General features: G+C 50.8%; 1 protein-coding gene across 1 annotated transcript; it reads left to right on the top strand.

Annotated features, from left to right (window-relative positions):
* Positions 1-3,161: 3,161 nt before the first annotated feature.
* On the top strand, positions 3,162-11,781 carry ZNF574 (zinc finger protein 574). Its single transcript, XM_036742875.1, has 2 exons — positions 3,162-3,500; positions 8,266-11,781. Exon 2 carries the CDS (start codon positions 8,278-8,280, stop codon positions 10,921-10,923), a length of 2,646 nt encoding a protein of 881 aa, XP_036598770.1. The 5' UTR covers positions 3,162-3,500; positions 8,266-8,277; the 3' UTR covers positions 10,924-11,781.
* Positions 11,782-26,029: the final 14,248 nt, after the last annotated feature.

The following is a 26,029-nucleotide window of genomic DNA, read 5'->3' as shown; positions in this document are numbered from 1 at the left end:
TCCAACCAAGTCCTGGGCCCCCCAAGGTCCTAGGAAGAGGAAAGAGAGAGGCCTCAGGGGTCTGATAACAGAGGAGAAACTAAGCCCTGCTCAGGTCCATGTAATGTAGATAGACTGGCAAGGGGTATTGGAAATCATCTTTCCTTGTAAGGAGAAGGAAACTGAATTTCACAGAGGAGCAGAAAATTGCAAGGTCAATTCAACTCAAAAAACACTTATTAAATGCTTGAGATATAGAGACAAGATGGAGACACTGAAAAATAGTTCCTGTCCTCAAGGAGCTTATATTCTCCTAGGGAGATACACTATGCATATGTAGCAACCTCTCTAGGCCACCCTCCCAACTTGTGTTTGTAAATTGGGGGTCTCCAGAGGCTGGCTACTACTACTCTCTCAAAGTTCTAGGTATTAATTCCAAAAGACTGGGTTTCTAGATCTATTGCTAATAAGCCCCTACCAGCACGCTTCCCATTGACAATCAGTAATCTCAATCAGTTTTTTAGCAAAGGTATTTACTAAGATGGTATAATAAAAACAATTGATAGAAAACATTCACCCCTAAAAGCATGGGGCACACTCTCCCACAAATGCATGCATACCAGTGAGCAAAATGGGCTCGAACTTAGAGCATAATAGTAAGGAGTCATCCCTTACATGTGACAAAAAGGTAACACAACTCCCGGCACTCTGTGGCCTGGATCAAATGATACAATATTTGTAATGTGCTTATTACACCACCTGGCACAGAGTAGACATGATATATGTGCTAGTTATACAAAACATCATCATCATCATCAAAATCATCAATCTTTCTTGAGTTCATAACCAGAGGTCTTCTCTGATGCAAGAAGCCATGATCCTTGAAGTTGTTTCCTCCATTCTGCATCCATGTTTATCCTCATTGGGCCTCTGTCTGGTCCCAGCTGGATGTGTTGTCTTCTACTCATTTAGTCTGTCTAACAGTATGAGCATTGTGGGGACAAGGGGGAAAGAGGGAGAAGAATAGAGAGGGAGAGAGAGACAGAGGGACAGAGAGAGAGAGGGAGAGAGAGAGAGAGAGAGAGAGAGAGAGAGAGAGAGAAACTCTATCCTCTCCCAAGATCTATTATCTGAATTGTTCTTCCATCAATAGATTGGTACTGCTTTATCTTGAACTAACTGACATTTTTATATGTAGGTCCAGAGGTGTGCTAAGTTTTTGTACCAATCTAAAGCTATTTCCAGTATGCTATCATCTTTCTCCATTCAATGCTCAAAGTACATTAATCCTCTCAAATTAATTAAGGATTTATTCATACCTAGTTCATACTTTTGATTTATGGATTGATTCAATCCAGTCCACAACTCCTGTGATTAATTGGAGTGGGGGTGGCGCCCCATATTTATACATGCAACTAAGTTAAATACAAGTTCACTTGAAGAAGGTGAGGATACTCAAACAGGGAGGCTCAGGGAACATTTTTTCAGAGGTGGCCCCTGAACTGAGCCTTGGAAGGAGAGCTAAGGATTCTATTCTGTTTTGCCATTAATTTGCTATGTGACCGAGGGCAAGGCCCCCTCAACTTCCTTTTCTTCATCTGTAAATGAGGGGCTTGGACTAGATGGTCTCTAAGGTATAGGTAAGGTTACCCTCTCTGCTCCTCAGCCTTGATTCTCTCTGCTTTTCTGTCCCCTCCTATCCCTCCTCCTCTATCCTTCAGTGCCCTCCCCTCTTTTCCCTTTAGTCTTCCATCTTTCTATCCTTTAACCTCCCCTAACTCTGTCTCTCGGGGTGCCCCTTTCTCTGTCCATCACTCCCTCCCCCTTCGGTTTTCCTTCTTTCTGCCTCTCAGCCTACCCTTACCTCCATCCCTCAATCTTTCTGCTCTGTTTTGCTTTGTCACCCTCTCTCTGGTTCCCTGAGTTCCACTCTTTCTCTTGACCTGTCTCCTCCTCTTTTTGTCTCTCAGATTCCCCTTCCGTTTCTGGTTTATCCCAGATGCAGAAGACCCAGGAAAGAAAGTTCTGAGCATCAAAGTCCTTGGCACTGTCAAGTGGTTTCAACTCAGAAACAAATATGTATCGCTATGGGCTTTACTGCTGCACCCTAAGGACCACGGCCCCCTTCCAAGCAACTTGCTTCTCCTCGAGCTGTCTCCCCCTTACAAAGCGGGCTCTTTCTATTGGGTCCCGGCCTAATAAGCACTTAAGGAATACATCTTCCTGCCGGCCTGCCTTCATTCCTGGGTATTTGTCACTTCCTCGAGTGGAAGGCAGGCTCCTCGAAGGCAGGGCCTTTTTGTCTTTGCATTCCCAGAGGACTGGAACCTAGGGAGCACTGGATACATTTTTTGGTCGATTGATGCTTCAGAGCCACGTGTACAATCCCTTTTACGAAACAGAATGTGAGCTTCTTGAGGACAGGAACTGCTATCATCTTTGTATCCCCAGAGCCCAGCACAGTGCCTGGCCATAGCAAGAGCTTAAGAATGCGTAATGAAGTATTGAACTGAGCTAAAGCTTGCAAAAAGCTATATGGATACCAACTATTGCCAATTTATTTTTAGCAATGAATATTATTCTGAGGCAGTATGGCGCTGGACCTGGCACCCTAAGGGACTGGGTTCGAGCCCGGCCTCTGATTTTGCCACATTGGGTAACTTCCTCTCTGAGCCTCAGTCGCTTCTTGTGTAAAATGGAGAGAAGCATCCTTGTGCTCCCTCTCCCCCAATCCCTCTCGCTGGGCTGTTGCTAGGAGGGCACTTTGCAAACCTCCAAGGGCCTTACAAGACGGGGTTACTATATTTTGAGGATGATCGCTCTTTTATCAAACCACCTCTCTTCCCTCCCCCTCCTCTCCTTCTCTCCATCCCCATGCCCCACAAGATGGCGCCCGCAGCCTCATTCCTACTTCAGCTGACGTCACTCCTAACTTGCTCTCCGCCCCAACCCGCACTGAACGTGGGGGGCGTGGCTCTCCGCGAGGCCAAGGGAGGGGCGGGGCGACGGCGCGAGCGCCGGGGCGGGCCGATGGAGAAACATCGCGTGCGGATTGGTGGCTTTCAGCAGAGGAGCCGAAAAGGAGGGCGGGCACCTCCGCTCCGCGAGCCATCATTGGACTCGACCCCGGCCTCGCGGGCAGCCGATTGGTCTGTCCGCCCGGCCGCCCGCCCGCCGGACGCACCGCCGAGGTGGGGAGGGGGCCGCCGGAGCGGCGGAGAGGGGCGGGGCGTTGCTGAGGGCGACTGGCGGCGAGAGCGAGGCTGAGAGCGAAGGGTGAGAGGGAGAGAGAGGGAGAGAGAGAGAGAGAGAGAGAGAGAGAGAGAGAGAGAGAGAGAAAGAAGAGAGGGAGGCCGAGAGAGAGAAGCTGAAACGGAGAAGGAGATCTAGAGCGAGATCGCTGCGCAGGGTCGCGTGGGCGGACGGTCGACGCGGCCTGCTCCGGCCCGAGGACGGAGCAAGGCAGTGAACCCGCGGGCCCGAGGGAGGCGGAGGACGGGCAGGACGCGTGCGCGGGCCCGGTAAGTGTAGGGCGCGAGGCGCCCTGGGCTAGGGCCCTTCCCCTCCCCCCCCCCACCCCCCGCGCCGCGCGCCACGCACCACCCCGCCTGCGCAGAGAGTGCCGCGCGCCGGCCGGGAGGCGGCCACGAGACTCTGCAGACCGCGCGTGCGCGCGCCGTATCCTCGGGGGAGGGAGCAACGGTCGCCCCCCCTCCCCTCAAATATACTGTGCGGGGGCGCAGTCGCGTGGCTGGGGGTGGGGTGGGGGGACTCTTGGAGGGGGCGTCCTGAAGCAGGGGCTGGGCCATGCCCCCTTCCCCCCATCCCTGTCAGCCTGGAAGAGCCCGGCGGGTCCTACCTAGGTCCAGGGTCGGAGGCCACAGGGAGCTGAGCCCTTGAAGGAAGGGGGTGGGGTGAGGGCATGAGCATTGATTAAGCACCTGCTGTGTACCAGGCTAGGCGATTTAGCCATGTTATCTCCTCCCTGCGCTCTGCGGGGGTGGGGGGGGCCTGCTTGAAACCTCACTTGCCCCCCACCCCCAAAAGTGTGACCTGCTAGCCTTAGGACTCCCTGAAGTGTCTGATCCCACGGTCGTCTTTGTCCCTCCCCCCAGCCCCAGGCTCCCCTCTCCATTAAGTAAGCTCCTTGAGGGCAGAGATTTCTGCACTTTGGCCTGACCTTAAGCTCCATTCCCGAGAGAGAGACTTAACGCGTACCTGTGGATTGATTCCTGTTCCATGATCCACTTCCGCTGTGCTGACCTTTTCAGGCCTGCCCTGCTCTCCCTGACCTCTTTTGGGGTTTTCTTGGCAAAGATCCTGGAGGGGTTTGCCATTTCCTTCTCCAGCTCATTTTACAGAGGAGGAAACTGAGGCAAACAGGTGAAGTGACTTGCCCAGGGCCACACAGCTAGGAAGTATCTGGGGTCAGATGTGAACTCAGGGAAATGAATCTTCCAGACTCCAAGCTCAGTGTTCCGTCCCCCCCACAACCCCTTTTCTTCATGATCATTACCCCGTGACTATACTCTAAAGCCACAGGACATGAGATCCCTCATTTCTCATACAGAATTCTCACTGTCGCCCCATTTCAGGCTTGGTTAACTCTGGTTCGCTCTCCAATTCTTCTTTGCTCGTTATCACAGGAAGGGGGTTCCCTTTCTGCTTGTCGAGGTTAACCCCGCTGTTGTGCCAGTGATCCTCCTGCCTGCCCGCGCGCGCGCGCGCACACACACACACAGAGCTTTTTCATCGTCAGACATACTCTATCAGTGGCACCTTCCCTGAGGCCAATAGGCATCTATGTAGCATCTGCTATGTACTGGGCACTGTGCTAAGCCCTCAACAAATATCCCATTTGATCTTCACAGCAGTGCCCAGGTGGGTGCTGTCATTATTACTATCTGCATTTTACCGTAGAGGAAACTGAAGCAAATGGGTTTAAGTGCCTTGCCCAGGGTCACACAGCTAATAAGTGTCTAAAGCCTGATTTGAACTCAGATCTTCAGCACTTCAGGCGGAGCACCAGTCTTACACTTCCTTTAAAATCCATGCAGCTCCAGCTGTGGTCCTCTGTCCCTTCTCATTCCTTGCCAGATTGCTAAGATGAGCAGTATATGTTCCTTGCCTCCACTCCTCCCTCTCACTCTCTCCTTCGCCCTTTGTGGTGGAGCTTCTAACCCTGCCATGCTCCTGAAGGTGCCTGGGCCTCTTCTCAGCTCAGCCTAATGGCCTTTTCTCAGACCTTGTTCTCCTCGGTGTTTCGGGGGCTTGGCTTGGTTTGGTTTGGTTTCATACCATTGGACATACTGGACCACTTGTCTTTCTGGATGCTCTCTTCATCCCGGCCTCTGTTCTGGTCTGCTTACTTGGCTGACTCCCCTTAGTCTCTGGCAACGTTTCGTCCTCCTCACTTCTCTGGGGTGCCCAACACTCTTTTGGTGATCTCACCCCTCCCCGGGTCTCCATATCGGCCTGCGGAGCCCACTCACATTCGGCCCACGCTCCTGCCTTGCCCCATTTCTGACTGCCTTCTTTCTCCTGGCAGCACCACCACTGTCCGAGTCACCCGCGTCTGAGACTGCAGTCCCATCTGTGTCAAGCCCCATCCCTTGTTCCCTCAGTCTCCCTCATTCAAGTTTCATTGCCTCTTGTTTGGAATGTTCTAAAAGCCTGCCAGCTGACCTCCCTGTTTCTGCCTTGAGGGAGCCCCAGGGACTTGGAGTCAGGAAGATCTGAGTTCAGATCCCACCACAGACACTTAATTACCCCCTTCCAGCCCCAGTTTCCTCATCTATAAAATGGAGATAATCGCCCTACTGTTCGTTATTTGTCCTTCATTCTCAAAGAGGATCATGACATCGGGGAGGTGATGCCATGACGTGCAGGTGAATTGGATTTAAGTGAGGGAGAGCTGTGCAAAGTTACCAGCCCCTCTTCCTCCTCCGGAGCCATCTGGGTCCAGTGGTGAGATATAGATAGCCCTGGATGCAGTGGGGAACCTTAGCATTTTCAAGCTAAGGTCTTTAACAGGTCTCAGTTTGACTGTGGCAAAGCCTATTCCGCAAATTAAGGCTTAATAAGAAATGAGGCAGAGAGTAATCTCTTTACCTAGTCCAAAAAAAAAATGGATCTGGGAGGGGAAGACCCTCAGGGTTTCTGGCCAAAACAGAAACTATTGCTATTTACTTTCATTCTGAGCCAGTCAGGGCCCAGACAATGACCAAGTGGGGCTTGTCATGGGATATTGTTCAGTCAATGAAAATGAGTGATTTGGGCTTAAGGCTGGTCTTTAAGATGGGAAAAAATACGCTTTTGTAGATTAAAATTTACATTCCCTTTGGGCAGGTAAGGGTGTGATGCCCTACGTGGACCAAGAGAAGAGAAGGAAAGAAAGAAAGAATTGCCCAATTGTCCAGTTCCACTTTGGTTCCCAGTGGGCACCTCCTTTCTACTCACGTGGATTGTTGTTTGAGGGGGAAGGAGAAAAGATAAATGCTATATGGATAAATAACCATATTACTGATATAAATAGGAATACCCATAATTACTAATTAATCTCAATTCAATAAGCATTCATTAAGCAGCCATTAATTCAGTTGTACTATATGTGCTCGGTGCTGGGCATACAAAGATGGAGATGTAACTAACCTTCTCTGCCTTTAAAGAGCTTCAATTCTAGCCTGGGAAGCCACTTGTATATGGTGAGCCTGCTTCTGTTAGTGTGTGCAGATGTTAACTGTGGGGACCCTATTCCCTCTTGTCAGCAAACCTCCAAAGGCCAGCAGCTGGCAGAACCCAGCCTCTGGGCTCTTAGGGCATGGCCATCAAAGGTTGACATACACAGAGAAATACAGAGTTTACACTAATGCAGAGACAGTCAATAAACAGACGTGAATTAAGCACCTACTGTTTCAGCTACCTGTGCTAAGCAAGGAAAGGTGAAAAATCCTTGACCTCAAGGAATTTACATTCTAATTGGGGAGACAGTATAAATAACCAGTTACATAAAGTTCTAGAGTTGGTGAAAAGCACCAAGAGAGGGGAAGGTATTAGCAGCTGGTGGAGGGAGTTGGAAAAGGAGGGGATCAGGAAAGGCCTCCTGCAGAAATAGGATACTAGGAGGCTGAGGGGGCAGAGAATTCTAGGCCTGGAGAACAGCTGAGGTGAAGGCACAGTGACGGAGATGTGGGCTCTGGTTATCCCTTCCATATCACCACTCACCAGCCTCATAGGTTGGTGAGGATCTCATTTGTAAAAGTGCTGTGCAGACCTAAAGCACTGTGAGAAGGCTGGCTATCACTCATTTCCTTCCCCTTTCCATTCCATTATGCTCACAGGTGATAAATTGCCTCCCTGATCCTCAGGTCCAGCTCTGAAACTCAGAAACCTTGGGTGGCTCCCCATTTTCTGGGGGTTCTCCATTTTCTGCCATTTAAGGCACTCTGCAGTCTTTCCAGTCTTCTTTCACAACCCTGCCCTCAGGTCCCATGTCCTAGACAAGTTAAAGGGCCACTTTCTTGAAGTCAACATGTCCCCCTGCCACCAGTGTGCTCACCTCACCTCCACTCCTGCTTCAGGCCCATTCAGCTGCTGCCTTCTCTCTGAAAATCCTTCCTCATCTCCCCTCAGGCTTTGTCAGAATAGAAACTTATTGAGGACAGGAATTTGGTCATTTTTCAGTTATACTGCCTGCCGTGGCCCCCCACCCCACCCCCACTCCCTGGCAAAGCTCAGTGACTTGAAAATAGTAGGCATGAAAGTGGGGTTGATGGAGGGGAGACTGGAATGTAAAGGTAGGGGACCCAGACTGTGGGAAAGAGGTTGGGGGATGGCGTAGAGAGAAAGGGATCTGGAGGCCTTGGCGCTGAAAGACAGGGAATCAGGAGTGCCCGGCTGGCCAGAGTGATGGGGGAGTGTGGCAGAAGGGGAATGGACACGTGAAGGAAAAGTTGGAGATGGAACTGGAGGATCAGATACGGGAGCAGAGGGTTAGGCTAGTGGAATTAGTGAAAGGCCTGGAGTCCTAGAGAGGGGAGGGAGCAGAGCAGCCAGAAGGGATTGGGATGGGGGAACCAAAGCTGGGTGAGGTTGGGTGGGGCTTCCTGCATAAGCCGGGGTTTGGCCAAGAAGGAGCTCTCCTTTCATCTGTGCACAGGTGGGATGACCCTCTTCACTGGCCGCCTCTGGAGGGAACCCTAACCCAACCCTCCTCCTGACGCTTCTTTTTTCCCTATTGGGGATTGTTTTGTCTCTTTCTCTCCCCTTCCCCTTCCTCTCCCCCAGGGCCCAGCCACCATGACAGAAGAGTCTGAGGAAACGGTCCTCTACATTGAGCATCGCTATGTCTGCTCTGAGTGTAACCAGCTCTTTGGCTCCTTGGAGGATGTGCTCCTGCATCAGAACTCGCATCTCCCTCAGCAGCACTTTGAGGTGGTGGGTGTGGCCGATCCTGGGGTCTCTGTGGCTGCAGAAGCTCCCAGTGGCTCTGGCCTCTACCAGACTTTGGTGCAGGAGAGCCAGTACCAGTGCCTGGAATGTGGGCAGCTCCTCTTATCCCCAGGTCAGCTGCTTGAGCACCAGGAGATGCATCTCAAGCTGCTGAGCACCCAGGAGCCGGCCCCCCCCGAGACGCCCCCAGCCAAGCCACCCCCCGCCATCTCTGCCAGCACCATTCACTATGAGTGTGTGGACTGCAAGGCGCTCTTTGCGAGGCAAGAGCTGTGGTTGAGCCATCGCCAGACACACCTCCGGGCCGTGGCAGCTGTTGCAGCTGCAGCAGCTTCCCCTCCCCAGCCTTCCCCACCCCCGGCTGTTGGGCCCCAGCTAGGCCAAGCCCAGGTGGCCCTGGAGCACTCCTATCGCAAGTCAGAGGAGGCCGGGGAGGCTGCTGGCCCGGCAGGGGCTGGGGAGGTGGTGGCCGAGGTCGAGCTGCTTCTTTATAAGTGTTCTGAGTGCTCCCAGCTCTTCCACTTGCCCGGTGACTTCCTGGAGCACCAGGCCACTCACTTTGGTCCGTTGGCCCCTGGCCCTGAGACTGCTGGGGCCCCTGACCTGCCCCCGACCTCTGACCACAGCTACGAGCTTCGTAATGGTGGTGAGGGTGCAGGCAGTGGGAGCGGGCGGGAGCGCAGGGGCAGCCGGCGGCTGCTGCGACGCGCTAGCGGGGATTCCCCTGGGGTGGCCTCCCCAGAGCTCTTCTGCCCCACCTGTGACCAGCTCTTCCTGTCCCCACATCAGCTGCAGCAGCATTTGCGCAGCCACCGCGAGGGGCTCTTCAAGTGCCCTCTCTGTAGCCGCGCCTTCCCCAGCCCACCCAGCCTGGACCAGCACCTGGGTGAGCATAGTGGTGAATCCCACTTCCTGTGTGTGGACTGTGGCCTGGCCTTTGGCACAGAGGCCCTCCTTCTGGCGCACCGCCGCACCCACACCCCCAACCCACTGCACTCGTGCCCCTGCGGCAAGACCTTTGTCAACCTCACCAAGTTCCTTTATCACCGGCGCACACATGGTGCAGGGGGTGTCCCCATCCCCGCCCCTGCCCCTGCGGCACCCTCTGAGGATCCTGAGCCTGCTCCCACTGAGGCAGGAGGAGCCTCGGGGGCTGTGACCTCTCCCACTAGCCTCCCTGCATCGTCGGGCTCCCACCGCTGCCTCCTCTGCAGCCGTGAGTTCAGCAAGGCCCTTCAGCTTGCCCGCCACCAGCGCTTTGTGCACCGGCTGGAACGGCGGCATAAGTGCGGCGTCTGTGGCAAAATGTTCAAGAAGAAGTCTCATGTGCGTAACCACCTGCGCACCCACACGGGTGAGCGGCCCTTTCCCTGCCCCGACTGCGCCAAGCCCTTCAACTCACCTGCCAACCTGGCACGGCACCGGCTCACTCACACTGGAGAGCGCCCCTACCGCTGCGGTGACTGCGGCAAGGCCTTCACGCAGAGCTCCACACTGCGCCAGCATCGCCTTGTGCATGCCCAGCACTTCCCTTACCGCTGTCAGGAGTGTGGCGTGCGCTTCCACCGCCCCTACCGCCTGCTCATGCACCGCTACCACCACACAGGCGAGTACCCATACAAGTGCCGCGACTGCCCACGCTCCTTCCTCCTGCGCCGCCTGCTCGAGGTACACCAGCTGGTGGCCCACGCAGGGCGCCAGCCTCACCGCTGCACAGCCTGTGGCGCAGCCTTCCCCTCGTCACTGCGCCTGTGTGAGCACCGCTGTGCTGCAGCCCAGGCCCAGGCCCCCCGACGTTTTGAGTGCGCCACCTGTGGCAAGAAAGTGGGTTCTGCTGCCCGGCTCCAGGCCCATGAAGCTGCCCATGCAGCAGCTGGTCCAGGGGAGGTCCTAGCCAAGGAGGCAGCCACACCCCGACCCCCTCGGGCCACACGCCCGCCGCCCCCTGCCTCCTTGCCTGCTGTCTCACCTGCCACAGCCCCTCCAGCCCCTGCCCGGCGACGGGGGCTGGAATGTAGTGAGTGTAAGAAGCTCTTCAGCACAGAGACATCATTGCAGGTGCATCGGCGCATCCACACAGGGGAGAGGCCTTACCCGTGCCCAGACTGTGGCAAGGCCTTCCGCCAGAGCACCCACCTCAAAGACCACCGACGCCTCCATACCGGGGAGCGGCCCTTCGCCTGTGAGGTGTGCGGTAAGGCCTTCACCATCGCCATGCGCCTCGCAGAGCACCGCCGCATCCACACCGGAGAGAGGCCCTATGCCTGCCCTGACTGTGGCAAGAGCTATCGCTCTTTCTCCAACCTCTGGAAACACCGCAAGACCCACCAGCAGCAACACCAGGCAGCTGTGCGCCAGCAGCTGGCCGAGGCAGCGGCTGAGGCAGCAGCCACCCTCACAGTGGTGGAGACGGCAGTTGAAGGTCTGCCCCTGGTAGAAACCATTGAGATCTACCCACTGGCAGAAGGCGATGGGGTGCAGATCAGCGGCTGACTCCAGGGTGGGGGGAGTCCCTGTTCCCCTCAAGCTCAGATACAATGTCATTGTCCCCACCAGGCCTGGCTGTGACCAGTTTGGGCAGGAGGCCACCCTGTCCGCTGTACATACTGTGTCCTCTCCTCTCCCGTCTTTGGTGTTAGTTCAGTAACTGGATTTTTCTCTCATCGCAGTTAAGTCCTCCTCATCCCAGGGTCCCTGCTATTCCCATTTGTCCCCTGCCCTCACAGAGCAGTTCCCAGCCCTGGGCCAAGGCAGCCAATAAAGACTGAATTGGACACATATGGGTGTTTTCTTTGGGATGTGGCTGAGGGGGGCATCATTTCATCGGGCTTGCCCTGCTCTCTGTGGTCACAAAGGGAGGTGGTTGGTATACTGAAAAGCAGGGTGGAGGTTGGCCACTAGAGGTCCCCACAGGGCCCCAGACAAACCTGGGTGAGCAGGCAGTCTATTGTCAGGTTTCCAGTGTTGACCGTGGCCTCCTCCCCAAAAATCTCATGTCACACCCCTGCATCATGTCCCTGTGTGGCCTGCCCACATCAGAGTCAGAGTCAGGAAGGAAGCATGAAGGACGTGCTTAGGACTTACATGAGTCTGATCCTAGGGAACCTTGCCTCTCAGTACGGTCACTCAGAGACTCCACTTTATGCATTGGAGAGACTGGATCCCTGTAGGATCAGAAATGACCCTTCTCAACTGGCAGCCTCTCCTTTCCCTCCGTGCTGCTTCCTACACCTGGAGCCAGTTCTGGTTATAATTCCAAATTTCCTAGGGCTTTAATTCCCCCTACAGAGCCAGCATTTTAAGTAAAGCCTTGACTTAAGGCAATTCCTGAGAAATGTGGTCTTGCCACCTCCCACAAAGAGGCATCTCTGAGCCAAAGAAATGGTGGGCCTCTTAATTTACTCCTTAATGTTATTCCTTCTCTTTGAAGCTAAGAAATCGTAGCCTTCGATCCTGTCTTTTGACCCCACCCATCATCCTACACCATCAAAGAAGAGCCCAATCTGGTGCAAGGAGATAGTCCCAAGAATCTTCTGTGACTTGAGCAGTGATCTGACACCTCAGTGCCGGAAAGAATGGGCTGTGAAATAGGATGGTCCCATTGGGAAGGACATTGCAACTCTGAGATGCTCTGACCTGGTGGGGGTACACCAAGCAGGGCTGGGAAGGGTCCTTCCATTCAGGTCTCTCCCACTTTGAATGCCTTAAAGTCATGTTTGAGGCTGGGTAGATACAGGCTAGTCTTAGGCTTAGCACTGGATTACCTGGCCTCTCAATGCCAGACAGACCAACATGTGGTTCCCAAGATGGTCCTAAGATTGGGGGAAAGGGAGGGGGCTGTTCTCTGAGCTAGGGCAGCAGTTCTGAGGCCTGAGTTCCAGGTGATGGAGGACAGATTCCCCAAAGTGCACATGGAGGTGTTGGGATTGCTGGCATTTTTGGTGCCATCCAAAGAGAGGACTGCCTTTGGCTCCTTTCAGCTGTTACAAAGACTGTGTTCATGGGTGTAATTTGGCTCTTTGGGACAAGGAGCAGGTGTGACCTCAGTCTAATTCCATGTGCCCCAACTGCTTACTTATACCCTGCACCTGCCATATTAGGTCAGGATTGGATAAGACCTAGATCATTTGGTCCGAGCTGCACCTGAAATGGAAGGTACTGCCTAACCAAGCCATCTAGTGTGTGCTTGAAGCCTTCCATGTGACACCCACTGTCTCTACCCATTGTGCATCAGGAGAGTGCTAATGGCTAACAGATATGTCCATAGCTCAATTGACGTGTGTCTCTGGGATCAAGTAAACAAGTCCCTCACCCATAGGTTTCTAGGATTTAGAGCTAGAAGGGGCCACAAAGGCTACCTTCCTCATTTGGAGGCCCAGAGTGGTCAACTCAAGCACTTGGTGACAGAGCCCTGTCTTGGGTACTTGGAGAGAGCTGTCACTTACCCCCCAGCATCTTGAGGCCAAGTCTTCTTTACATTCTTGTCTGGCATCACTTCCAGGCTTCTTAGCTGTCTGAGTTAGGGCCCCTTTGGACCATGCTGTGGTTTATCAGGGTCCTTGCAGTACCCAGTGCTCCATGGTCTAACCCAGGGTTGTCCAACCTTGGGTTTTTATTGAAACAATAGACGATATATTTTGATTTGCCATTTGTGGAGAGCTCTGCAGTAGCTCGACTTTGTTTACTGAAGCATCTATGTAAATTTCTATGCTTGTAGGCAGCATTTTGGACAGCCTTTGTCTAACCCAACCATGACAGCAGAACTGGCCCATGGACCCTGCTGGACATTTCCTAAGTCAGTGACTTAGAAAACCACAGGTCAGCATTAGCTGGGTTATATTTTATTCTTTTAGAAACTTCCCCGTTACATTTAAGGTGACTTAGTTGCTGGCAGTCTTTTCATGAACACAGTTTTCTAGTACCTCTTCCCCCATCCTGTACTTGTGTATTTGAGTTTTGATTTTTAAGATTTTTTCATTTTTATTGATAGCTTCTTGTTTTTTAATTTCCAAATGTAGGTTGTTCCAAACGTCTTAGTGCAGTTTTAGGTGTTAATGTCCTCCCCTCTTTTGTTCAGTAAAATGTTTTTTGTAGCAATTGATCGATTTGAAAAAAAAAAAATCCACAGCGTAGGGCTCTTAACATTTAGCCCGAAAGAACTGCCTCCAGGGATCCCTGCCAGAGAAATGGGAGAACAGCTGCTATCCCTATTGGGTTCTCTTCCAAAGGAGAACTGCCCTCTTTCCTCGGGAGAAGAGACATAAGGAGGAAGTGATAGCTTTCTTTGGGTCCTTCATGGGCAGTCATAAGAGGGACTTGGCTCCACAACACCAAGAATAAAATCTGTAGGGTAGCTTATTTCAATTAGACATACCCAAAAACTTTGATGAGGATCCTCAAGTCAGAGTTTTGCCTCAGTTACTACCTACTACCTGTTACTAAAGATCCTCAAAATGGATGACCATTTGTCAGGCATGAGGCCTAGTGCTTTTTAGGGTTGCTTTTCACTCCTCAGATACTATTTGTTCTATAGTCAGGGAATCAGGATGGTCTAAGCCCCCAAATGCTAGGAACCTGGGGTATAGGGAGAAAGGTAGCTAATTGCATGATAGGGGAAATTGCACCTTTTTTTTTTTCTAAAAATGAGATCCTAAAACCAATGGCGAAGGCATATTCTGTAGTATGTGAGGGTCAAGTAAGCATCTTCTGTACTCCTGAGCAGACATGTCAAATTTATGTGTGTAGTCTGAACCAGATTAAAATGTAAATGAGAAATGTTTAGCAAAATAAATTTTAAAAATGCAACATACATGATGTTAATGTGATGTGGTCTTGTAAGTCAACATTTGTGGCAGAAATACATTTCTGTTTGAGTTTGACACCACTAGTCTGGAGTGAGCATACTTCCTGTTTGGCCTTCAAAAGCTGACTGCATGGACCAGTGAGGTCTTGGGTCCACTGTTAATAAAAGAGCAAACTGTCCGTTTTCCCATTGCCAAGTCTACCATGAATGCCCCTAAAAGTGTCTGTGTGAATGCTGACTTAGGAGGAAGGAGTTGGCCAGTACTAGGAGATCTGTGGCCATATTGCCATGCCTGGAGTCCATCCACCAATAAAATGCCAAATCGCGAACAGATATTAACGGCTATGATTCCCTTAACAGGATCTAAACTTGTTAAAAGGTATTTTGTTTCACCCTAAAAGAGACAAAAGAGTCCATCGTTAATATTTGTGCTTGACTCTTCTATTTAAAATCCATTTGTACCATTTGAGCTGCAAGGACCCTTAGAGGTCATCTGGTCAAATCCCTTCTTACGTGTGGGGAAACACCCAGAGAAGCCTTGTTTGACCCTAGGGAAGCTGTTGCTCCTCACTGATCCTCCTCTATAAAAGGAAGGCATGGAGTAGTAGATGCCTTCTCAGGCCCTGAGAGCTGCCCACGGTCACATTGCAGAGCTGAGAAGAACAGGGGCCAAAACACAGTAAAATCTCCCTTCTGGGCAGGACCTCGATGGTCCCCACAGCTTCTGTTCAATGACCGCTAGTGACGGAGATCTTAATATCCCCCATGGCAGACCACCTGTCCCACATTTGGTGGTTCTAATTGTTATGATTTTTTTTTTCCTTTGCACTAGCCTCTCTTACAAATTCCCCTTGTCCCTAGGTCTAGGAACTTAGTCGTCTAGTCAGAAAGACCCAAGTTTGAATCCAAGCTGACAATCAGCCATGTGTCCCTAGGTAAGCCACTTTACCTCTGTCTGCCTTGATTTCCTTAACTGGAAAAGAACAGCACTCACTTTGCAATATTCTGTGGCTCAGATGAATATTTGTAAAGTGCTTAGTGTGGTACCTTGCACATAGTAGGTACTATATAAATGTTAGCTATTTTTTTTATCATCATCATCATTCTCCCTTTCAGGGCCAACCATGGCAAAGTCCAAATTTCTCTTCCTCATGACAACTTCTGATATCTGAAATACTTAATCCCGTCACTCCTGTCTTTATTTCTCTAGGCTAAATATTGCCAGTTCTCTGTGTATATCATGGTCCCCAGTGTTGTCCCCACCCCACCCCTAGTCTTATACTGCTTATTAATGTCAGTCCTAAAACATGGCACCAAGAAGCAAATACACCCCTTCTGGATGTGGTCTGACCAAGGCAGAGTGGACTGGGATGGCCACCTCCCTCATTTTGGACACTGCCTCTCAATATTAGCCTTTTATTAGCCATCTCATTACCCTGGTGACTCTTAGACTACTCGACTCCCCAGATCTCTTTCACATGAATTGCTATCTTAGCCATAAGATCAGTCATTTCAGTTGTGTCTGACTCTCCATGACCCCGTGCTGGGGTTTTCTCAGCAGAGGTACTGGAGTGGTTTGCCATTTCCTGCTCCAGCTCATTTTACAGATGAGAAAACTGAGGCAAATCTGGTGACATGATTTGCCCAGTCATACATCTAGTAAGTTTTTGAGTTCACATTTGAGCTGGGGTTTTCCTTACTCCAGAGCCAGTACTCCATACACTATGGCGCCACCTAGCTGCCATCTTAGACACATCTCCCATTTTGTACTGGGGAAAATGATTTTTGGACACGTTTATCCCTACTACTTCATTTGCCAAAATTCTAACCCAGTGGTCTTTCCTCTCTGAGACACTGCCTCATAACCACTGATCTAATAAAAATCACCATTCATTTCCTGTGTTGGAAACCATAAATAGGAGGTGACTAGATAGCAGTCTGGTTCAGGACAGTTCAGACTCAGGCACAGCACATCCCTTTTCTTTCTCTACCATCCTGTGTAGCAAACCTGTGTGCCTCAGCCTAGACGCTCTGTAATCTCAGGATCAGGGTGAAAACCCATTCTTGACCCTTGGAAAAGAAAGATCTGCAAGGCGGAGGGGCCAGGGAAGATTCTGATTAGCCCCAGACAGTCTGACCACCAGGCTGAAAGCTGTGACAGACCATAGAGGTCACCCAATCCAGTGTCCTCTTCTCATAGAGGAAAAGACTAAAACCCAAGATACGGCATCACTCCCAAGGCCACACGGTAATAATGGTAGTAGTAGCCAACGTTTACATAATGCTTTAGGCTGCTAGGTGGTGCCATACTGCATAGAGCATTGGGCCTAGAGTCTGGATAACTCATCTTTTTGAGTTCAAATCCAGCCTCAGACACTTACTAGCTGTGTGACCCTGGGCAAGTCACTTAACCCTGTTTGCCTCAGTTTCCTCATCTGTAAGATGAGCTGGAGAAGGAAATGGCAAACCACTCCAGTGTCTCTGCCAAGAAATCCCCAAATGCTGTCATGAAGAGTTGGCCGTGACTAAAAAGGCTTGCAAAGTGCTTTATATACACTCACATCTGAAACCCAGTAGTGCCGTGAGGTAAGTGCTATCCTTATCCTCGTTTTGCAGATGAGGCAGCTAGGTGTTCAAGCTCCAATAGAAACAGGCCACTTTCATATATAAGAATCCCTGTGGCCACATAACTGACCGGGTTTTAAATTGTAATGTTGCCTATGTTTTATTGTACTTTTATTTATTTTGTCAGATATTTCCCAATTACATTTTAATCTGGTTCCGTGAACTGACAAGTGTTGTGTGCCATGTTGGACAACTGGTTTAGTGGTTGGAGCACTGGACTTGGGGTCAGGAAGATCTGAGTTTGAATTCTGCCTCCTATATTTACTCTGTATGTGAGCTTGGGCAAGTCAGCCTCAGCCTCATTAGTAAAATGGGGGTAATAAATAACTTCCTTATTGTGAGGCTCAAATGAGATCACTTTGCAAAACTGAAAAGCGTTATATAAATGCTAGCTCTTATGAGCAGACAGTCTTAAAGAAGTTGAGTGATTTGCTCAAGGCCACATAGCATATGCCGGGCAGGTCAAACCACTACCAGCACTTTGGCCACCACCTCCCTTCATAGTCTGATGAAAAAGGTCCAAGACCCTGAGTCCAAGGGCCTTGAGAATAGCAGTATCCCATAGGCCACCAGACCCATCATTGAAGGGAGAAATCATTGTGGGAAATGCTGGGCCATCATTAGTTGTCTGGACTCCAATGACTCTAGAGAGCGAGGCTGATGACTTTGAGCAGCTCTGTCTCACTTAAATCCAATTCACTCAAAAGTCAAGACATCACCTTCATGATGTCATTGGTCCTCTGAGAACGAAGGACAAACAACAACATTGTACGAAAAGGGGCCGACCTTCATCATTACCAATAATACCTGCTGACCAGCTGTCCCCCCATCGGCAGCCTGAGCACCCTTAAGACCACCTGTCCTGCTTCCAGCCTGGCCAACAGAGTCATTATCCAGGGAGGTGGCTCCCTTTTAGAAAGGGCCAGCTATCCCCACCAACTACTAACCAACTGCCACTCACGGGGTAGGCAAGCCAGCCTTGCTGTAGCAAGGCACCCTGAGAGAGACAGGAGGCATTTCCCCTCAGACCCTGATGGAGATAAGCCCAGGCCCCTGAACCCAAGAGCTTTGGGAGTAGCAGTGGTTCCAGCACAATGTGCAACCATCACCCTGGGAAGCAGCCCCTTTGGAGATGCAGCCGGGCCCCTGCCCAGACAGGAGCTGCAGCCACGGCTACTGAAAGACCCTGAAAGGAAAGGTCTAGTCACCAGAATTCTTGGTTCTCGCAAATCGGATCAACACCAGAAACTGATGTGATTTTATCAGTAGACACGACATTAAAAAGCATTAACACCTGCCTTGCCACTGCACCCTAAGGTTCACTAGGACCTTTCTGTCTGATTTTCCCCTGAAACCTTCCATGTGTGTTGTTACCCCATTAGGATATGAGCTTGAGGTCTGGGCCCACCCTACTTTCCTATTTGTATTCTCAGTGCTTAGCTTGGTGCTGTGTGCATAGTAAGTGTTTAATAAATACTTCATTCATTTCTTCACTCATTCAAATAGCTAGTATGGCTCCTGGAGGATTCAAACTCAGGTCTTCCTGACTCCAAGGCTGGCACTCTTACTTGGCAGGTGTTTTTCTGATCTATGAAGCTGATGGTACATATGCACCGACTAAGTCATGATGACATGAAAGAAGTTATCTTTCTCCCAAGCCAAGTCCAGGTTAGATGTGTTACCTAGATTTCATTGGCATTCATGTTAAAGGGAGGTAGTGCCACTCTTGCCATGGCTGGATAAAATTCCCTTGAGAATAGCCAAAAGAAGGGGACTACAGAGACACCTATGTGTGAGCAATATGAACATGTTTGGAAAAGAAAAGTGACCAGATCCTCGTGTTCTCCCCATTGGCTACCTCAGCCTGGTGGCGATGGGGTGAAAAACATGATCGTGAGTAGGCTGAATTGACAGAGATATGACTGGAAGAGAGTTAACTTAATTCCAGAGTCACACCCATCAGAACCTCACTCAAGGATTATGTCCTATTGGGATCATTGAGTTTCAAACAGGAGGTGGAAAAAACAGGACCTCTGGAGACCAGAAACAAGAAAGATCAAAGAAATGGAAAGAAAACACCATGTGTTGGGTTCCTTACCCTGCCTTCAGATCTAAAGGCAGCATAGGAAAGGGGTGGGCACTGACTGCATAATCTTGGGCAAGCCATATAAAACCCTCTTTGGGTTCTTTCTTCATCTGTAGAAATGAATATAGTTAATACTATCAACCTCAGAGAGTTGTGAACCAAATACTTTGTTAAACTATAAAGCACTGTTGAATTGTTATCAAGTCCAACCCTGGAGGAAACTGAGGCCCAGAGAGGAGGTGAGGTTTAGTACGCTCAGCTGTCATTCTCAAAACTCGACCTTTGGGGAAATAGGCACACCACCAGACCATGAGCACTGGGCAAGGACAGTGGGTCACCAATGAAAGAAGAGGTAAACATCTATTGACTGAATGATACCACAAAGACACAAGACTCCCATCACAAAAGTGTGTCCAGAAAGGAAATGGATGGTTTAGGATCATTGGCCACAGGAATTTTGTCTCAATTGGCTGCCTAGTGATAACTTATGATAGTCATAGAAAACTAGAAGAAGGTTTGTTGAGCTGAGACCTGGATGTCCCTAAATGGAACAGTTCCCCAAGGCGTTGTGATGTTTGTTTATACTCCCATCTTCCTGAGGGCATGGAGGTGCTAAACCAATTGATCCCTCCCTCGATGAACGCATCTCAGTGTTCTGATCCCATCACCCCTACCTACCTACCTTCCTTTGTTATCTGGATGGTCTTCTCCCCTCTCTGATGGAATACATTGGGAACTTGGGTTCTCACACTTAAAGGTTGTTGGATTTGAGAGTGACTTTTGTGGTCACCTTGTCCATTCCGTTCCTTTAACAGTCGAGGAAGCAGTCCCAGACTTGGCTAAGGAGCTCAAACACAGGTCTTCTCAGTCTGCCATATTCTTAACTTGTAATTCTCCACCCTTCTGTTAGTCTTAGCTCTCTAAGCAGCCAGTGAGAATATTTGTTGCCCTATTTCTTATATATAAACCATCCTTGGCCTTAAGCTCCTCCTGGACCTCCCCAGCCCAAGACAGAATTCTATTTTGAAGGCAGGATACTTACTGATATACACTAAATAGGCAATTTCTATACCCAGTACGAAGGAGAATGAACCATGACCTACTCACAGATGAGACCAGGTAGACAGCCCCCACACAGTGGCTATCTTTGGCTCTTTCTCAGGAAGGGAGGCCTGATTCCAATCCATCTCAGCCTAGCCTTGGCTGCTTGGCCTGAATCCTGGATGGTCCTCAGGCTAGGACTAGGATAAAGATGATTATCCTGTGAATGTTTTTAGCACATTCATAGGTACATTTTTTGCATATGCTTGTAAAATTTACTCCAGTTAAATTCTCTGAGGCTTCTTTGTGGCTTGGAGGAGATCCCAGGCTATGCCTTCAAGGAGAGTAGGCCTTATCATACTGGAAAGGTTGTAAATACATGTCCACGACACACTGTGGGTGGTGTGAGGGGCAGCCCGCCTAAGCATTGAGGGTAAGGATTTCTTCATTTCTTTGGCCCTTGGAAACTCATAAAACCATCTACTAAGAGATATTTTTTTTACTAAGTTATGGGAAGGGGTCACAATGTGTATTGGTAGAGGGGATTATCTCCATTGATGAAATCACAGACCTTAAATATTACAAACTCCATCTTCCCTCCTCCAAAAGCTTTGCTAAATTCAGCTGTAGCAATGATGGCCTTGGGGCACAGGAAAGCTCAGAGAATGTGTGGTGGGTTATCAAGAAACAAAGTTTCCTCATGATAAGCATAATTAAAGGACAGGAAGTTCCCCCTTGAGCTTGGGTATGGATATTCTTCCAATGGGCTGAGTCCCAGTTGGGGATCCCAAATGGGGGATCTGTTGGCATTTAAATGGCATCTCCCCTCCCATTCCCCTCGTAGAGTCCTATCCCCTCTTTTCCCACCGTTAATACCCTGCCCTCCGTCCCCCACTCTAAACAGACAGACAGAACCAGGGGACCAAGGGGAGCGGGCATCATTTCTCTCTGTACAATCTTTAATTTTTTTTTGTCGTTGTTCAGATGAATGACACATTCAAGTTACAAAATTGGGCCTTAAAAGAAGCACATCATACAATGAACAAGCAGATTGAATTTAACACTGAAACGCTAATCCGCTACCACGAGAAGAGAGACAGGGAAAGGGGGTGGGGAAATGGGGGGTGGGAAGGGCTTACAGACATGGGGTAGGATGACCAAAGGAGCAGGAGGGGACATGGGCAGGGATCAGGGCATGGGTCTATCTCCTCTCTACATACAGCCTGCCTCCCACCTCATGCATCTATAGTGGTCATTCATGTTGGTAGGTGAGAAATGGCCTTTGATAGGCCAGATAGTCCTGGTCTTTGCAGAAGGAGAGGATGACCCCTGGGATGGGCTTAAATAATCCCAGTCTTTACAAGGCATGGACTGCCATCAATGCAATTGGTTTTGTGATATCAGGCCTCATGCCAGTGCAGACCTGAGCTCAGGACGGATAGCAGTAGCAGCAGTATGGTGATGGGCTGGCCAGTGGGCCAAGCCCACCCCTCTGCTCCTGTGCCCTACCATCTACAAATCTAGCCACTTGAAGGAAAGAAAAGGGAGGAAAAGGAGAAAAGGCCAGCCCTTCCCAATGGCCCAGAAACACCTCCCCTCACCATAGGTAATGGAGATTCCAATGCCCACATCACCCTGAAAGAACACACAAATAAATAAATAAATACAGGGCCCCTGGGGTAGGAGAAGGGGTGGGTGAGGAGGAGGGAGGGAAAGAGGGAAAGGGGAAGGGGAGTCACAGACACAGTAAATAGTTGTCTCCATCCCCAGCGACGTTTCTCTGGAAATTTTTTTCTCCTTTTTTTTTTAAACCAGGAGCTAAAATTTCAAGGACAAATAGTTAAAAATATACATTATTTATTTTTTTTCCCTTCTGTTGTCTTTTCGCTGTCTTCGATGTCTTGTTCTGGAGACTGCTGAGGTCAAAGTTCAAGCCACACCAAGGGACTGTGGCTTGGGGTTAGTTTCCTTTTTTTATTATCATTTTTATATTTTTTTCGCTTTTTTCTGACGTATAAAAAGGTAGCGGAGTTGTCTGGGGTTTTTTTGGTTTTTGTTTTTTTTTTTTTTTGGTTTTTTTTTTTTTAATTGTTAAAATCTTTGGTTTGGTTTTTGGTTTTTTCTCTTGGAGGCCTTGTCTCTGCACTGGGGCCGGTGGGCCCACAGCTCTCTGTCTCTCAGTCTCTCACACTCTCTCGGTCTCTCAAGCTTTGGGCAGGAGTGTTAGGTAGGGATGGGGATTTGGCTTCTCAGTAGGGCAGAAGGTGCCAGCTGAGGCAGGGTTCTCCCTCAGCCAGCCAGCACCCCTCACCCCACCTTCCCTAAAGTCCATCCCAGCTGCCCTGGCTTAGAAATTGACACCACCTTCCACCCCCAGCCCTTGTCATCCCTTCTTGTCGTGGTGGGGGAGGGGGCTCTGTGAAGACTTTGGTATCTGGACTCAGGCCCCTGTCTGAACTCTACCCATCCTGGGTTGGGGGCTGGGGAGGGTTGTGATGGCCCAAGGAAGAGGGTGACCCTCTTGCACAGCCACCCTACCCCCAACCCCAGCCTCTGCCTTCCCCCTTCCCTCCAGGAGATCACAGAGAGAGGTGGTTTGGTTGGGGGAGGGGATGATTTTTGGCACAGTTAGAGGGCCCGCCACATGGCTGGACCCCATCTCTGCCCTCACCTGAAAGGGGGGGGAGAGGAGAGGCCAGAAGAGAGGGGATTCCCCTTTCTCCTTTCTTCGGTTCACCCACCCACCCCACCCCCTCTCTCCACCCCAGACCACCCCCCACCCCGACATCTAACCTACCCCCCAAACTCCCAGGGTCTCCCCCTCCCTAACCCCCCACCCCCCACAAAAAAAGCCCAGTCTCCCCGATTCTCTCTCGCTCACACACAGACACACGGGCACAGGCCCCCGCGCAAATCACAAAATAAAAAGGATGAGATAGTTTTGCTTCCTGGAGTCGGGGTGAGGGGGACAGGAGTGGAAGGGGCAGGAGGAGGGGAAGGGGTAGCATGTGGCTACCACCCCCAAGCCTTCCATGGCCTGGCTCCCAGTCTCTGGCCTCCCTCTTGCTGCCCACCCCCCACCCCCACTCCCCAGCCGGCCCCCTATGCCGACGATATTTGGTTTCTCTTAACATTAAAGTTCTATGAGGTATTTGGTGCCTTATCTCCAGTCCTGGGGGGAGGGGGGGGCCCAGGGGGGAGACCTGGGGCTCACCTGCCCCTCCCTCCCCTACCCCTTCCCAAAATATTTGGTTTCACAGCTGTAGTTAAAGCTTGGGAGTTTGTGGGTTGGGTTTTTTGTTTGTGTTTTCTTAATCCCCCGAGAATTTTTTTTTCCTTTCTCGCCTGGAAGTTGAGTGAAGATGAGGAAGGGTGCCATAGGAGGCCCCTCCTTCCCAACTGCACTGTGGCAGGGCCTATGCCCCAGCCCTGCCTTCCATCTCCCTCATTCCCCATCCATCTGTGTCCCCCGCTGCCCCCAGCAGCCAAGGCAGGGGAGGTACCTGGGGGGCCCAGGCCCAGGATGGGCAGGAAGGAGATGTTGGAGGCGAGGATGGTGAGTCCAGGGGGTGTTCCAGTTTGGTTTTGGTTTGGTTTTTTTGGTCTAGAATCAAAGTTTTTGTTTGTTTTCCAGCGATTTGGAGTGTTCTCCGCAATGCCTTCTGTAGATTTTGTCCATGGTTTTTTTTCCCTTTCTTTTGTTGCGTTCTGTCATCCCTGTCCAGGCAAGTAGCCCTTAGCCCCGTTTCCCCCAGGCCCCTTCAGGGGCCCACACATTCTCATCCTGGTCCCAGTCCCCCTCCTGTCTCTCTCTCTCTCTCTCTTGGAAACAAAAACAGAAACACTTGGCAGTAGGGAGAGGGTGGGGAATCCAGTCCAGTGGAGAGGTGTACATTCTGCTGGGGAACCAGCACCAAGGGAGGACCCATCTACAGCTTCCCTCCTCACAGCTGGAGAACTGGAGGGTCTCCATCACTCCCAAGACAAGTCTTCCTGGGATGGGGATCCTACAGAGGAGGTTCCGCAGGCTCCCACAGTCCAGGGAGATGCAGAGAGGTGGGCACAAGCTGGCACAGTCTGAACTGCTCTGCACAGTTCCTCCAGAGGCAGGTTGAGATGAGGGCTGGGGAGGGGAGACAAGGAAATCAAAAAGCCAGAGCCCCAGGCACCTGGGACAAGGTGCGCAAGACTCAGTCCATCTCTCCTCTTGTGTCCAGCAGGAAGAGGAGTATCCAAATGGACGCCACCTCTTATCCAGGGTCTCTCTCTACTGCCCAATGCAGCAAAGGTGCCAGCCCCTGCCAACGGAGGGTGGACTCTTACACCAATGGCTCACTTCCTACCCAGCAACACTTTGGTTTGAGGAAGGAGAGAAAGAAAAGGGAAGGAGAGAGAGGAAGAAAGACCAGTCAGAACCAACAAGGGGCTTTCAAAGGAGGATCTAAACCACCCCCAAATTGTTTTCTTCATAGATTTCTTTCATGATTTTATGCCATACGTTTAAAGCTTTGTTCAGTTGATTTGGAGGGTGGCACAGCAGTCAGGGCAAGAGGGGGCTCCCTCTGGGTCCTGGCCTTGACATCCTCCCATCCTGCCCCAGCCCATCCTTCCTGGGCAAGAGGCCATCTCTTCCCCTCCCTCCCAACCCCCGTAGAGGTCCATGAGGTATTTGTGACGAGAAAGAAGTATCTATCCGTCTGTCCATCCGGTGCGGAGGCTGAAGGCCCTCACCATCACTCTGGAGGCCCTATGCTTCCCTCCTGGCTCCTCCAGTGTCTTCTTTTAAGAGTCTGAGTTCTCTTCTTCTTTCCCTTAAATATATATATCTATAGATTTTTCTATTCTTAAAAATTTTTTCCATTTTATTTTTTTTGTGGTACTTTTTTTTTTTTTGGTTCAAGACATGGCCGGCAGAGGGACAACCCTGACGGCAGCGTTCCCACAGGCCTCTGTCATCTAGATACATCCCAGTGCCCACAGGGGAGCCACTGAAAGGACAATGGTGGCATCCCCCTCCCCCAACTCAGACCCTGATTCTGAGAGTGGCCATCTTGAGGTTGGAGGTGGCAGGTGGGGATGGGGTGGGGGTTGGAGGAGTGGGACATCTTCCTGCGTGTAGTGGGTGGGCAGGGGCGAGGGAACGATTTTTTGGTTTTTCTGGATAATGTAAAGGAGCGTGAACAATCCCACGGATAGGCACTGGAATATGAGTTTTTTTGTGGGTTTTTTTGTTTTTTTGTTTTTTTTTTTTTTAGAGGTGAGGGAGAGGGATGGGGAAGCTGTCAGACAGAAATGAGCAAGAGCTGGGACTGCCCTGCCCTGACGTGCTCTGTCTTGCCCCCACCCAGACCTCACTCCCTAAGCACAGAACCAGAGGGGCCGGGGGGAGCCCAGGAGATGGGATTCATGTAGCCAAATGGCCGGACCCCCACACCGAAGAAGGAGATGGGGGAGGGCTAAGGGAAGAAGGGGGAGAAGTCTCCCCCCCTCCCCTTTTACTATCCCTCTGTTTAAAAAAAAAAGGCAGTTAAAACAAATCCCCTCCCCCACCCCACCCCACCCCAGGCCGGGTGAGAGGATGGGGGACACATTCGGGGGAGCATAACAAAACGCTACCAGTTCTATACAGGCCTTTGGATGAAGCTACCGGCTATATGGTGTGAGGTTTCTCGGGCCCTGTCTCTTTTGGTTTCTGGAAAAGAAAAATCCACAGTTGTTCCCTCCCCTGGTCCCCCATCCCACCCCCACCTTCCTCCCCCACCCTCCGGGGACCGACACATTTTCCTTTTCCACTGGGTAGATGGGGGCCACGGAGCCCCCGGCCGTCAGCTGCAAGAGGCAGCCCCGGCGGAGGCGCCCTGTCTCCGGAGAGAGGGGAGACGCGCTGATTTGGTGTTATAGCGGTGAGCGGTGAGCGCACTGAGGTCTGGCTCTGGACTGGGTTTTTTTGGTTTCGTTTTTTGGTTTCTTCTGTTCGCCCCGGCTCATTCTGGGCGGCTGGTTATGTCTGTTTCTATTTGGCTTTACTTCATTTTTTTTGTTTG

This window comes from Trichosurus vulpecula, chromosome 2, assembly GCF_011100635.1.
Source record: "Trichosurus vulpecula isolate mTriVul1 chromosome 2, mTriVul1.pri, whole genome shotgun sequence".
Lineage (NCBI taxonomy): Eukaryota > Metazoa > Chordata > Mammalia > Diprotodontia > Phalangeridae > Trichosurus > Trichosurus vulpecula.
The sequence above is the reverse complement of the archived record's forward strand: the minus strand, read 5'-3'. Positions and strand labels throughout refer to the sequence as shown.

Bases quoted from the DNA above. Each gene is read 5' to 3' on its own strand.
- ZNF574 (XM_036742875.1), top strand. From the start codon at position 8,278: ATGACAGAAGAGTCTGAGGAAACGGTCCTCTACATTGAGCATCGCTAT.